This window comes from Zingiber officinale, chromosome 4B (assembly GCF_018446385.1).
Source record: "Zingiber officinale cultivar Zhangliang chromosome 4B, Zo_v1.1, whole genome shotgun sequence".
In the NCBI taxonomy this organism is placed as follows: domain Eukaryota; kingdom Viridiplantae; phylum Streptophyta; class Magnoliopsida; order Zingiberales; family Zingiberaceae; genus Zingiber; species Zingiber officinale.
Genome location: NC_055993.1, coordinates 36,652,902 through 36,668,188, shown reverse-complemented (window position 1 = coordinate 36,668,188; position 15,287 = coordinate 36,652,902). Strand labels below are relative to the sequence as shown.

The 15,287-nt window shown below is 36.6% G+C and overlaps 2 protein-coding genes across 2 annotated transcripts; one reads left to right on the top strand and one right to left on the bottom strand.

Annotated features, from left to right (window-relative positions):
- Positions 1-1,806: 1,806 nt before the first annotated feature.
- LOC121978205 lies at positions 1,807-4,098 on the top strand. The gene is made up of 3 exons (XM_042530582.1): positions 1,807-2,147; positions 3,397-3,708; positions 3,969-4,098. The coding sequence occupies exons 1-3, from the start codon at positions 1,807-1,809 to the stop codon at positions 4,096-4,098; spliced, it is 783 nt and encodes a 260-aa protein (XP_042386516.1).
- An 8,322-nt stretch (positions 4,099-12,420) lies between these two features.
- On the bottom strand, positions 12,421-14,018 carry LOC121974959 (uncharacterized protein At4g06744-like). Its single transcript, XM_042526259.1, has 2 exons — positions 13,170-14,018; positions 12,421-13,054 (listed from the first exon to the last, which is right to left on the bottom strand). Exons 1-2 carry the CDS (start codon positions 14,016-14,018, stop codon positions 12,563-12,565), a joined length of 1,341 nt encoding a protein of 446 aa, XP_042382193.1. The 3' UTR covers positions 12,421-12,562.
- Positions 14,019-15,287: the final 1,269 nt, after the last annotated feature.

Here is a 15,287-nt window from a genome sequence, read left to right as displayed (position 1 = left end):
TACATGGATAACATGCTCATTGTTGTAAAGAAGATGAAAGAGGTCGACAAATTGAAGAGGCTACTGAGCCAGAAATTTGATATGAAAGATTTGGGAGAGACCAACAAGTTTCTTGGGATGAAGATTCACAAGGATAAAGTTGCAGAGAGATTATGGTTGTCTCAATATAGCTATGTGGAGAAGGTTCTAGATAGGTTCAATATGAAGAATGTAAAGTCGATGAGCACACCCCTGGTGCATCATTTCAAGTTATCCAGTACACAGTGTCCAAAGATAGATGAGGAGATCCAAGAGATGTCAAAGGTTCCTTATGCTAATAATGTTGATTGTCTGATATATGTCATGGTTTGTACGAGACTAGATTTAGCGCAAGCTATTAGTATGGTGAGCAAGTTTCTCTCAAATCCTGATCGACCATATTGGGATGCAGTGAAGTGAATTTTTAGATACTTGAGAAATATAACTAATTATGACATCATGTTCAGTAGACAACGGGAAAATCCTTAAGTTACTTGGTATGTGGATGCAGACTCTATAGGAGATTTAGATGACAAAAGGTCTACTATAAGATATGTATTCACTGTGACAAGAGGAACTATCTGTTGAAAGTCAGTGATACAATCTATTATTGCATTGTCCACTATGGATTCAGAGTACATGATAGTAGCTGAAGCAACGAAGGAAGTTTTATGACTTACAGGGTTGGTTAGAAAATTTAGTATTCAGCAAGGTGGAGTCAAGTTATTATGTGATAGTTAGAATGCTATCTATTTGGCGAAGAATCAGATGTATCATGTAAGAACCAAACACATTAATGTGAGGTTTCATAAGATCAAAGAGCTGATTTGTTCCAAGAAAATTTAACTTGAGAATGTTCACACTGTAGATAATGTTGCAAATATATTGACAAGGCCAAGGTCGGACCTTCTATAAGGCCCGCGAGGCAGCCGCCTCAGGGCCCAACTGAAGAAGGGGCCCATTTTTTTATTAAAAAAATTATATTTATCGAAATATAACCCTACAGATCCATATGAAGTGTGCAGCCACTGCCGCTCAGGGCGTTAAAGGATAGCTAAAATTATCGCTCTATCTTCCTTTATCTCTACCGCTAGAAAAAGAGCCACGCTGATCTCTTGATTCTCTTTAACAATCAAAGTTTTGTTGATCTCTTCCTCTCTTCGAGGAACAGAATCCTTTAAAAAAGGTAAGTAGGTCACTTTCTTTCTATTTTTATATGTCATGCAACTGTTGCTTCTTTTTTTCTTTGTCTCTCACATTTCTTATCATTAATCTTATGAATTCTTATTTAATTCAATAACCTTTTGTCCCTTGTTAAAGATACGCTATTGAAATGCTAATGCGGCTTGATATTAAATATGCCAATGATAGTTGAACTTAAAGGAAAACTATATTAATTGACATCCAATTTCTCTGATTTTTATTATTTTTGACTTTTTTGTTGAATGTTTTCGGTGTTCAAGCCCTTAATAAACATTTCGTTTAAGTCGCCATAGTTTTAAGTAGATAAAAATATGATATGATTTAGCATGATGGTATTTACATGTATTATGATTTAGTGAATTTTTCCTGCATTTAGATGTTGAAACTATTTTAATCTATGAACTATCGGTGCAGATTAATATTTAGGCTTCTAGCAAACATGCCTCCTATAAGAAAACAATTGTCTGGAGCAGAAAAAAGGAAGAAAAACAAAAGGAAGAAACTTTAATTCAAAGCCAAGCAAGAAGTCTTAATAAGTATTTCACTAGCAGCCAAAAAGCAAAGCAAACAGAATTAGTAGAACAAATGAATCAGGATGACACTAATAATAAGTTGAATGATCAAGAACATAGTGAATTGAATGAACTTCACAATAAAGATCCAAAACAATTTGAAAATGATAAAGGTGAAGCCAGTATGCCTAAAAATGACAGTGATATAGACATAAATCAAGAGATCTTGTTTCCTTTAAATGTTGATGATCCAGGAAATTGGGACAAAATTCCAAATATTAGGGACTTTCTAGTTGAAAGAGGTAATAGAAAAGATGATGGTATTTTGTTTCATCTTGATAATACCGGAAGACACTTCAATCCATCACATTATAAGAGGCAGTTGTCAAATGGTGAGAAAAGTGACAAAAGATGGTTAGTGTATTCTATTTCAATGGACAAGGTCTTCTGTTTCTGTTGCAAATTATTCAAGACTCAAAGGACCACAATAAAACTGGGTCATCTAGTTGATGAAGGATACGAAGATTGGAAGAATATCAGTTAATGTCTCAATCTTCATGAAACTAGTAAAGATCATATTGATTGCATGACTAGTTGGATCGAGTTAGAAACAAGACTTTGAAAGAAAAAAAACAATTGATGAAAATATGCAAGTAACAATTAACAAAGAGAGAGAACATTGGAAACAAGTATTGAAAAGAATAATTACAGTTGTGCAAAGAATTGTAAAAAATAATTTGGTACTCCGGGGAGATAATGAGAAGCTTTATATTGAGAATAATGGAATCTTTTTGCAGCTAATTGAAATAATTGCTGAATTTGATCCAATAATGGAGGAACACCTTCGGCGTGTTCAAGAAAAAAAGATTCATTACACTTATCTTGGGCCCAAAATCCAAAATGAATTGATACAGATGTTGGCGGCTGAAGTAAGAAGTTCAGTTGTTGCAAAAATTAAACATGCAAAGTATTTCACTGTCATACTTGATTGTACTCCAGATGCAAGTCACGAGGAGCATATGCCTCTTGTAATTAGATGTGTGGATGATTCAGAAAATGCAATAGTGATTGAAGAATTTTGGATAGGATTTTTAAAAGTTAATGAAACTTCAGGGCTTGGGCTTTTTATAGAGCTTAAAAATATTTTGAGCAATCTCGAACTTGACATTGATAATATAAGAGGTCAATGATATGACAACGGATCTAATATGAAAGGAAAGCACAAGGGTGTGCAGAGTAGATTACTTGAAATTAATCCTAGAGCTTTCTACACTCCATGTGGATGTCATAGTCTTAATCTCACATTATGTGATATGGTGAAATGTTGTCCTAAAGTAATGTCTTTTTTCGGTGTTATACAACGCATATATTCGTTATTCTCTTCTTCTACCAAGCAGTGGCAAATCTTCAAAGATCATGTGCAAGGTCTTACAGTCAAGCCATTATCATAAACATGATGGGAAAGCCATGTTGAAAGCGTGAAGCCCATAAAAGATCAAACTTCAAAAATACGAGATGCTTTAATTGATTTAGCAAACATTTCTGATGACTCAAAAATAAAGAGTGAAGCTGAGGGGTTGACATCATTTGAACTTGAGAATTTTGAATTTGTGTCTGGAATGGTAATTTGGTACAAGTTGTTATATGATATTAACATTGTTAGTAAGTTTCTCCAAGCAAAGAATATGGATATTGTTATGGCTATTAGACAATTAAAGGGACTTATTTCTTCTCTCCAAGAATTTAGAGAATCTGGATTTGATCAAGCATTGATCGAAGCTGAACATATTGCAAGTGAAATGGGAATTGAACCTATTTTTCGAGAAAAACGCATCATTCGAAGAAAGAGACAATTTGATGAAATCAACAGGGAAGAGGTAACCCAATCTCCTAAAGAATCTTTTCGAGTTAATTACTTCTTATTTATAGTTGATCAAGCTCTTTCTTCACTTCAAACTCGGTTTGAACAATTTCAAAAATATAAAGAAACATTTGGATTTTTATTTAGTTTGAAGAAATTGAAGTCTATTGATGATGATGGTCTCTTGCACTCATGTGTCAATCTTCAAGATTCTTTAACACATGATGGTCACTCCGATATTGATGGATCAGATTTATATCTAGAACTAAAGTTGTTAAGACACTCTTTACCAAGAGATTCAAAAAGAGTGATTGATGTGCTAAATTATTTGAAGAAAATGGATGATTGTTATCCAAATGCTTATATCACTTATCGAGTTATAGTTGCATATGCCGAAAGGAGTTTTTCCAAGTTGAAATTGATCAAAACTTATCTCCGATCAACTATGTCACAAGAAAGACTAAATGGCTTGGCTATGTTATCTATCGAGAAAAAAGTGGTTGAGAAAGTTGATTATGCAAACTTAATTAATACTTTTGCTTCTAGAACTGCGAGGCGAGCAATTTTCAAGTGATTATATACTTGTTCCTAATATGAATTTTATATTTTGTTTGAATCATCTTGACTTTATCTTCATTTGTTTATGACAAATTATTTTGTATGATATATTTTGTTTATCTTTAATTTTTAGAATTCATGTTACAAATATGGTTATATTTACGTTGAATTGAAAAATATATGAATATCAAGGTTTGAGAGCACCATTTTTGATGCTCGCCTCATACCCCAAAATTACAAGTCCGACACTGGACAAGGCCAGTGACCGCATAGAAGTTCAAGCATTGCTTGAACTTGATTCATATCTCTAGATGCTCTAGGAAGGATGCCCGAATCTAGAGATCCAGGCAGAGTTTTTGCTCAAATACTAGTGTTCTTCAAATGAGTGAATATTCGCTAAAATGCAGATTGTTGATGAGTGACTCATATCTGAGTGAAGGCCAATGCGAGGGACGTCACATATGAAAAGAAAGAAATGATAGAAAAATTCTATTACGATTATTTGTAATAGAATTATGTTAAAAAAAAATTTATAACAGAATTCTGTTACGATTTTTTGGGTCTATTTTGACATGTTGGAATTTGGGCACTATTTATAGGGATAATTATAAACCTATTAGTAGTATCATGCATCATTATGATGAGGACTCTTTTATGTAGAGATAATTCCAATAAAGCTTCGATCATTTTGTAAAGAAGCACGTTGCCGAACCATAGTAACTCTTCTTCTTCTTCTTCTTCTTCTTCTTCTTCTTCTTCCTAGTATTTACTTTTTCCTGTGTATTTTTGTCTCATTGTTCCATGTGATCTCTTTCTCTCTTCCCCTTATTTTTATGTTAGAAGTTGAGAGGTATTGCCCCCTTTGTGCAACGCACCTTTACATAGACAATGAAGAACCCAAGTTGGCATGTAATAATGGCAAAAATTAGATGCTCACCTCCCAAATGGCTATTAGACATTAGTTCCCCCAACTTTCTCTACAAATATTCTTGATTCAAAATGGTCTTCCACAAATATTGATCTCATTGTTTTCTTAAATGGCACAAAACTCACCTTATATAGATAAATTTCATTAACAATCAAGTATTGATTTTAATAAGATATTTAATTTAGCTGTTAAAATTATAATGCCCAATTATTATTATCATAAGTAGTTATTAGCTTTAATGGGTAGATGTGACAACTAAAACTCTCAAATGTCTTTTTACCTAATAATTTTGAAGAAATATTTGTTTACGAAGAAACCATATAAATGTAGGTGATGTAGAAGTGGTTGGATCGCTAGAGAGGAGGAGTGAATAGTATATCTCATGTTAAACAATCTTTTTTTTTACTAATTACTTAGCAAGGACACACGTCAATTAAAATAAGCTAAAAACATAAGAGAGATGGGCATGAGTATTTTACTTGGTTCACAAGCCCCAAGTTGCTACTTTAAGGTCTATGCACATGAATGCTCGTCCACTATCCTTCTCCTCTTCGATAACGTGCTAGAGGTGGAGAACCTTTTACAACCATTTAAGTTAATAATTAAAGAGGAAGGAAAACAGAATGCACTTAAAGCTTTGGTCATGGTTGTGTGTTGTATCTTCTAACTTAGATCCTTGTTTTCTTTTGTAGACTATAGTCAAGTATTGACATGGTCCATTTTGTCTATTGAAAATGCTGACAATGCAAGTCAATCATCCATGAGATAGTTTTCGCTCATTCTTTTGCTAATGTGACATCCTTCTGGTTGCCCGATCATCATTCCAATCAACTAGAACTTAGTCAGCTTAGGAAACTGTTCGGATCTTCTGCCACATGTCATCCGGTCACCCGATTCCTTTCTCAAGTCATCGCCTAATCCCGCTTACATTGGATTCATGTTGCTAGATCAGCTTCCACGTATCTTCTGGTCGCCCAATCCTGATGTCTAGTTGACCAATCCAACTCTAACGATAATCTGCAAACAGATAAGGATTATCCTATGTATTGGTCACCGAACCGGTTGGTTTGATTGACCAAAAGATCCAATCCAAAACCTTTTTCTAGTCGCCTGAACCTTCTAACTCAGTTGTCTACTCTTGAGTCCGCCTAAGGTTGAGTCTACCCTCATCCAATTACAGGTCACTCAACACTCATCTCACCATCTTACCTTGCACATGTTGTTGGTGCAGAGAGCACCAGATGATCGAACTTATGTTTTGATAATGGCAAAGGAGTTCAAAGTTAAACTGTCTTATTGTCTAACAAGTTGAACTAAGTGTGCAGGAAAGTCTTAAGTGATTTTAGGCAAAGAAAAGTCCTAGCTTCTGTTAGGCAGGTGGAAAGTCCTAGCTGCGATTAGGCAACAAAGCCCTAGGCCGGGGGACTGGGCAAAGTCTTGGAGGCTTGAGGACTTTAGGTGAAATCCTAGAGTCGAGGACTCTAGGTGAAAATCCTAGGGGCATGGACACCAGGTGGAAGACTGGACGGGTCATGGATCAGACGTTCAACATGAAGACCTGAAGTCTCGAACGTTAAGTAAAAGTCCAGATGGTCTGGCGGACCAGTTTGACAAAAGGTAATTTCTCCTGAAAGGAGTAGGTAAGGATGTGTTTTCCAAAGAGGGAACAATAGACTTCAATCCGACCTAGAGTTTCAACGAAACTCAAAGTCAGGACTGGACAGTCCGAAGATTGTCAAAACTTGTCATTCTTTAAATATTATTTTTCTGGACTAAACTTATTTTGCAAAAAATAAAAATATAGAAAATGGTGGTCTGAGTGCTCGGAGGGAGTCTGGGCGCCCAGAGTTGGTCTGGACACTCAGGATGCCTTTGCCCAAAGCAGGGTGCCTGGCCAAACGCCCTGGCGGTCCAAGCGCCTGGAGTCGCTCCAGATGCCTGGACTACAAAAAATCAATCTTCACGGTGAGCTAGCGCGCACTGATTGGCAAGGCTACGTTATGGTCCGAGCTCCCAGAGGTGGTCTAGGCCCCTAAAGTGGTCTATAAAAGAAGGTTTCGACCAGAAACTAGAAAACATCAATCTAAAGAAGTTCTTGTCTTACGCGCTACTCAGAAAATGCTTCCACGACACCCATACCCTCCTCCAACGACCGAATCCTCACTACTTTAGATCTTTAAGAGTTTTCGGTATAATTTAGTTTACAGCTTTAATTTATTGTAGTTCCTATTCATAATTCTTGTAACATTTTCGAATTACTAGTGGATTGCCCAACCAAAGAGATTAACGATCGCGGGCCATGGAGTAGGAGTCGTCACATGCTCTGAATCAAGTAAATCAAAGTATTAGCATTTTCTTATTTTCTTTTTCTTAAATTTACTGTGCTTTACTCCAATTGTTTTTAAAAGAACATGAAAGCCACGAGCACTATTCACCCCCACCCCCCACTAGCACGTCTCCATCCTACATATACTTCCTCTCGGCTTCTCATCCCTTGGATGCTCACTCCTGTGTCATCCTTCTCGCTCCACCAGAGTACTCTTCTATAACTTCTCGTTCTTCAGATACACTGAGTTTGAGGTTTCTCTTCTTGTGTCATCCTTCTCGCTTGTGCTTTCTGCCAAGTTTTTGTCATCTTTGGCATTCCTCATCCTTTCCAATCTCTCATGTGTCTCATACCATCATTCACCATACTCCATCGGATTTTGAGCCATAGGCTACTTGTGTGTTCTCCTAAGTCCCTACACATTTAAACACGTACATTAGTAACACAACAAGATATAATTTAAACTCATTTAATTTGATAACATATCAAATTAATCATGACTCAATCACAATTGGGGTTCAGACAATAGGAGTCCTCCCCCTCGGCACGGTACGATAATATTGAATTTCTTGGATAAACTGAATTGCTTGGATAAACGATATCATATTTTACTTCAATAATTAAATTATTAATATTTTCACCACATCACATAACAAAGGTCTTAGCTAATAGAAATCATGTTAAATTTAATTATATAGTTTGATTAGACCCACACATTAAATCTCTTTAATGATAAATTAAATATTTGTTAAATAGATAGAAAAATAATGTGGTATTTATGAGATAATGAAACATAATGCTAACTATCATATAATATTATATTATATATATATATATAAATAGTCATCTTCCATAATGCTATATATATATATATATATATATAGTGCGCGACTGTGCGCGCGCGTAGGAGATCGCTCCGTTTTTTTTTTATTTTTTTGATTTTTTTAATATTTTAAATTTAAAAAATCAATTAAAAAATTTAACATTTCCTTATATAAATTTTTAATACCTTAATATATCCCCTTAACATATTACAATACTCAATAAATACTTAAATTAATTTTTTTTTAAAACCAAAAACTATAACTTAATTGGAAAGCCTAAACCCCAGAGGTAAAATCTAAAAAAAAAAAAAATTTAATACTGTAACTAAAGCCTGAACCCTATATATAGTTGTGCACTATATATATATTATATATATAGTTAGCATTATGGAAGATGACTATTTATATATATATATAATATAATATTATATCATAATTAGCATTATTGATATCGGTTATATATATATTATATTATAGTCAGCATTATGGAAGATACTATTGATGTCGGTCATCACCACACTCTCGGCTCGATCGCACTGTCTCTTTTGAGAATACAATGTCTTGTCCAAGAGAAGCTAAGTACTCGAGGATTAAAGATGTACAGGAAGAAGTTTTTCATTTTTTTTTCTTCCTTTATATCATATTTATAAAAGTAAGTTTCTAAGTCATAATGGGTTATAATCCTCAGGTCTACTGAGTTGGAAGTAACGGAGAACCCAGCATACATTAATTGCATCGATATGCATTACAGCTAACATTGTGATAATTTTTTATCATCATAATTTATCATATTTTAAATCAATATTTTCTTAAAAAAGGAACGCTATATCCCGTTTGTCTAAATTTTTTAACCTTAAATATTATAACTTAAAAAGGTAGTCTCAATCTTAAAGGAAAAATTTTATTAGCTTAAACTTAGTATAATCAAGTTTCTAAATTTTAAAATTTTAAATCTTAAATACATATAATATACCATTGAGCATCTAAAATTTTTAATTTTGAGCACTATAACCCAATAAGTAAACCTAAACTCTATAGGAAAAATCTTATTAACTCAAAAACATTGTAACCCAACTGCTAAATCCTAAAATCTTGAATCATAAATATATATAATATACCTTAAAATAAAACAAAAAAAAATTACTACATGAATCTAGGCGCCTAGATTATTGTCACGCACGTGAGCACATATGGTCTTTAGCAGAGCACAGTCGTTCGGCATCGGCGGTCCCCCCCCCCCCCCCCCCCCCTTTTTCTTTCTGCAAGTGGTGGAACCCCTAGTATTATGGGGTTCCACCAGTAGAGATGAAGGATCCCTTAAAATAAAAAAAAAATTACTACATGAATCTAGGCGCCGAGATTATTGTCGCGCACGCGAGCACATGACGAATGGTCTTTAGCATAGCACAGTCACGTGTATCGGTGTGTGTATATATATATATATATATATATATATAGTGTGTAATGATATACTACGGACCGTTTACTATATCCACAACAAGTTTCTCAAGGCATCTAGAATTAATTCAGGCATCTCGATTCATTTTTTTTATTTTTAAAAAAAAAATTGATCAAGACGTCTGTATTTAATCCAAGTGCCTGGATTCTTTGTTTTTTTTATTTTTAAAAATAAAAAAATCCTTAAATCTTAAATCTAAAACATACCAAATACATATATTATATCTAATGGGTACCTTAAATTATTTATTTTAAAACTATAATCTATAAGGGAAACTTGGACCCTAGAAAAAAATCTTATTAGCTTAAACTCATTCTAACCCAACGTCTAAAATCTAAAATCTTAAACCCTAAATACATATAATATATCCTGTGAGTATCTAAAATTTTTTATTTTGAATACTATAACCAAGAGGGAAACTTGAACCCTAGAAAAAAACCTTATGGACTCAAATCCGTTATAACTCAACTTCTAAATGTTAAAATTTTGAACCCTAAATACATGTAATATACCCTAAAATAAAAAAAATTACTAAATGAGTTCAAGCGCCTGGACCATGTCATCCACGGACGCCTAGATTAATTTAGATGCTCCGAATCAAGACTGGACGAATTCGTAGGCGAAGGCCAGCAGAACTCATGGTTCTTGTGATCTTCTTAATTGATACTAAACACACCCTTTGCGTCATTTGGCGAATAGGAACGAGCACATAATGGCCAAAGTTGTACTTGTGTTCGACGATGCACGAAGTGTATACTAAAAAATGATTCTTTCGTTATGATAACTAATAATAAAGTTCAATTTATAAATAACATATATACTAAATATATAAATAAACTAAAAATAAATATATTATATCAATAAAAAGTTAATAAATATTTAAAATAATTATACAAATACTACTCATCTAGCTATTTTAGAGATAAAAATATTTATTAAATCTACATAATTCAATTGTCGAACTTTTTCTTTCTCAATCGATAATATTGATAGTTCATTTAGTGTATCCTGTAACACTGAGACCAATACGGTGGTCGCAGACAGTAGCAAGGCGACATGTAGTGACCACCATGCAATTAGGTCGCAGTTCGCACAAGCGACTGAGGTAGCGTGTGACAGCCTCATGCTATGCAATTAGGTCACGCGAGTAAAGGTCAACCGCCAGCCCGCGTCGAGTGAGATAACCACAGCGAGAATCGACGCGATTATGTCACACAAATGATCCTTGTTGCACAATTAGTGTCATGTGTTACAAGACGAAGAAGATGGTTGAAGAAGAAGATTATGTTTACTTCTTGTTCCGTAGATCCGTGCCTTGGTAGAAAGAACATCGTAGAAGAAGTCGTGTGCAAATAAGAGCAACACCGGAGAAGAAATTGTGTGCAAAGAAGAGTCATGCGTCGGTGTGTGTCTCAGAACCATGAGAATAGGTTTAACGACCATTTAAGGATCATGTCTCTCATTTTTTTTTAGTATAATTAAAAAAAATGAATCCTTCATTGGATTGAGCCCTGAGGCGATTACCTCTCTGGCCTCATGGAAGTTACGGTTCTGATAATGGCACATGAATAAGCGTAAGATGTTCAATGCAGTTGCTGTGCGTCCATGTACAACAACCTTGCTCCTCCTAATGGATTGGTGCCGTATCACTGAACAAGAAAGGGAAAGAGACACAAACTTATTAATGGCTTTCAGTACGAGAGACGCTCCTCCTACTGAGGCATTGTTAATGCTGTTGCCAGCCAATTGTGGATCCACAATAAACATCGTCATTAATTTTCCCTGTGCCATATTAAATTCGAAGTAGAGAATGGGCATCATAAAGTTGAATATCTTTTTTTTAAAAATAAAAAATATTATGAATTAAATAGATGACGATTAGCAATAACTTTTGAAATTTTGTTAGGGTGCCCCTCTTTGGCAAAGCATCCGCACAATCAAACACATTCAAATTAAGAACTTGCAATAGTATTTAAAGGAATCAAGTTTAACGTTAAATGTATAAAAAAATTAAAATAAACTTGACGTTTTAATGGTTCAATTTATTTTAACCGGACTCAACTTAATTATTTTATCAAATAAATTTGAATAATATAAAATTTAACTCAAAATTTAAAACACAATCGAATATTGATCTCTAATAGAATTCGAGGTTTGATATTCCTATTGTTTTTTAAAAAAAATATTTTATCATTGTTTTCCACTCAGTCATTGATTTAAAAAGAAAAAATTGATGAATCAAGGAGTATCAAATATGGAATGATCAATTCAATCTTAAGAAAATTTTTCATCAATCATTTAAATAAATCAAAAAATAAATATAGAAGATAATTAATATTTTCAAATCCACTATTTATTAAATTGAAAATCATCCCTTATATAAATTTTGAACTCCAAATGTCTAATTTATCACTAGAAAATCTGACTAGAACACTCTACCCCTAATGAGGGTACGAGAGTTGGGTTAATTAAAAAATATATAAAATCCAGTTAAAATAGAAAAAATATGACACCTCTTTTAAACCTTTTGACATAAATATTTAATTTTTTTTATTTCTGGACTCGTCAAAAAAAAAATATTATAGAAGACTCTAGTCCCGTCCCGAGTTTGGTTTGTAAATTTTCTATTTTTATTTTTTAAGAAAATGAAAATATTATTTACTTCAAAATTTCTATATTTTTTTAAAAAAATATTATTTTATAAGAAAATAAAAAATATTTTAAAGTTATCTTTTAAGAAAAAGAAAAACATATATTTTTTTAAAAATAAAAATAGAAACCAACGCTCTCACAGCCTCCATCTTCCACGGATATTCTTGTCAAGTACTAATCCATAATTAATTAATTAATCATATTGACCGAGTGATTAAGATCTAATTGCGGGGCGGCGGACGAAGCGCCTCATACGTCACGTACCGCGGTGGCGCCGCCGCCTTCACCGCGCACGTGGTCAGACTACACGGCACCTCGTACCGGAAGGGGCAGTACTTCGCCCGCAACAGGAAGCGCGCGCACTCCGTCGGCGACCTCTGCTCCGGCAGACCTAGTATGCAATTCCGCCTCACGTCCAGCACTCCGGCGTCGATCAAGCCCCAGCAGGAGTGCCCTAGCCAGGTGAAGTAGTTTCCCGAGAGAGATAGATTAGCCAAGTTGCCGTCCGTGGCGAGCCGGCACACCAGATCTGGCACCTCGCCGTAGAGCAGGTTCTCCGCCAGGTTGAGCTGCTCCACCTTGAGGAGGCAGGCAAAGGACCAGGGAATCGGCCCCGTGATACGGTTGGATCCAGCGTCGAAGACCGTCGCGACGCTCAGCAATCCAATTTCCTGAGGCAAGCAGCCGGAGAGATTGTTGTTGAGGAGGAGCACCTGTTCGCGCCAAAATTGCCGAAATTAGGCTTTAGGCGTTAATTGAAATGAAATCGCCTTCGAACAGGGGAAATACTTGTGCAACAAGTTGCAGAGTTTTGTGGTTTGACGGCACCTCAATTAAGGTTTTCGAAGCTTTGGAGATCGACCGTGGAATTGGGCCGGTGAAGCCGTTGTTGGCCAGGGTAAGGTACGCGACGGGCGAGCTTCCGATGGCGGCCGGCAGTGGCTTGTTGAGATTGTTGTCGTTGAGGAACAGCACGTCGAGGTCGAGGTTGAAGACGGAGGCCGGGACAGCGCCGGCGAAGAGGTTGAAGCGGATGTCGAGGAAGATGAGGTTGCGGAGAGAGAGGACGGCCGCGGGGAAGGCGCCGGTGTGGGCGCTGTTGCTGACGTCGAGCTCACGGAGGTACCGTAGCCCAGAGAGGTCGGGGATGGGGCCGGAGAAGTTGTTGGAGTTGGAGTGGAAGAAAGCGAGGTCCGGGAGATGGTCCAAGAAGCCAGACACGGAGGGGGCGCTGAGGTTGTAGCCGTTGAAGTCGACGGCAGCGATGGTCGGCTCGTCGGGGGAGTCCTCCGGGGCGCCGCAGTGAAACCCCTGGTAGTTGCAAGGCCGGGGGCCCACCCAGGAGTTGGTCACCCCGCCGGGGTCGCAGGTGATGATCTTCTTGAACCGCTGGATCACAATGTACGCTTTGTACTGCTTGTCGTTGAGGAATTCGGTCTCATTGCCGACGCCGATGCTGATCTCGATGGCCTTTCTCTCAGGCGCAATGGTCGGAGAGCCACAGAGGGAGGAGGCGAAGAGCAACGCGAACAGGAGCATCAGGAGGACGACTCTCCCGTGAGCCATTTGTTGAAATGCTCGCTTCCTTCCTTCCTTCCTTCCTCGCTTCCTTCCTTCCTCTGTTTTCTGCCACTGTCGAAGCCTGTTTGTTTGTGTGCATGTGTTGGCATGATACATATTTTCTAAAGGGAGAGGGAGAGACAGACCCACCACAGGCCGGGCCCGGTTACACCGGGTCAATTATTTATTGATCCGGTTATACTGGTTTGAACCGGAATCGGTCCGGCTGGGATTGAACCGGTTAGGTTCAAGATAAAGAATAATCGTCGAACTGACAGTTCAATAATATTTTTTTTAATTTATTTTTATTGTTGGAAAGACCGTGCAAATCAGAGCGACAACTCTTCGCCGGTGGCCTCAGTTAACTTTGATGAGATGCAAGGACATTCGGGAAAGAAAATGGTAATGATAGTTGGTGATATGGGATGTAACGAGTAGATTTAAATAAGAATGTGATAGTCAATATTAAGATGATATAACAGTCAAAATTAATAGAAGAGAGCATCCCTCACCATGATCTAATTGTTTAGCATTGATCTAATTGTTCATCTAATGCTAAGGCTCCTCAGTCTAACACAACAGAAGTGCAAGTCGTTCAGATAAGGGCTGACCCTTAAGCTGATCGAATTTAAGGAGTTTAGTGTTTTACTCTGGAACTAAAAAGACAGCGTGTCTAGTCATTCAATAGCCGCTCGAGTTTAAAGACGATCAACCTTATAGATCGGCCGGAATGTCTGATCCACCTCACAACTGACTAGCCCTAGGTCTGGATGAAGGGCTAAACTCATTTATATTAACCTCTCTACACGTGCCCGGCCGACTCTGTTACTGTTCAGTTCTATGACCGAATGAGTTTACATGTCGGACCGGATAAAAGGTCGACCGGACTTAAGGCACCTCGGCTTACAATACCGACCGAACCTTTCATAAGACAGCTTCATTTCTCTAGGTGACCCATTATACTCTCGGACGAACAAAAGGTTGACCGAGCCTGTCGTACTTAACTTCATATTACTTCCTAGATGGATTTCCAGTACACCCAGTGCATCATATTTAAGGAACCTGAGCGGATTTCCAAATAGTCTTTAATACAAAACAAAGTAGCTTAATGCGAGGACATACATAAAGACGACCGGTCTTATGAGCTGACCGAGATATACTCAGTCGACAACATGAGAAGAAAATCCTGACAACCTGTCAGAATAACAGTTATGTGTCATAGAATATTTTTCTGGAACCTTCTTCAAGAATCATCATGTCTCCCATCAGCAGACCACTTATGACAGAATATTCCTTCAACAACCCCAGTAACAACATAAACTATAAATGACAAAAGAGATATACATAAAAGGAAGATTTTTCGGACAATTATTGCATATTACCTAG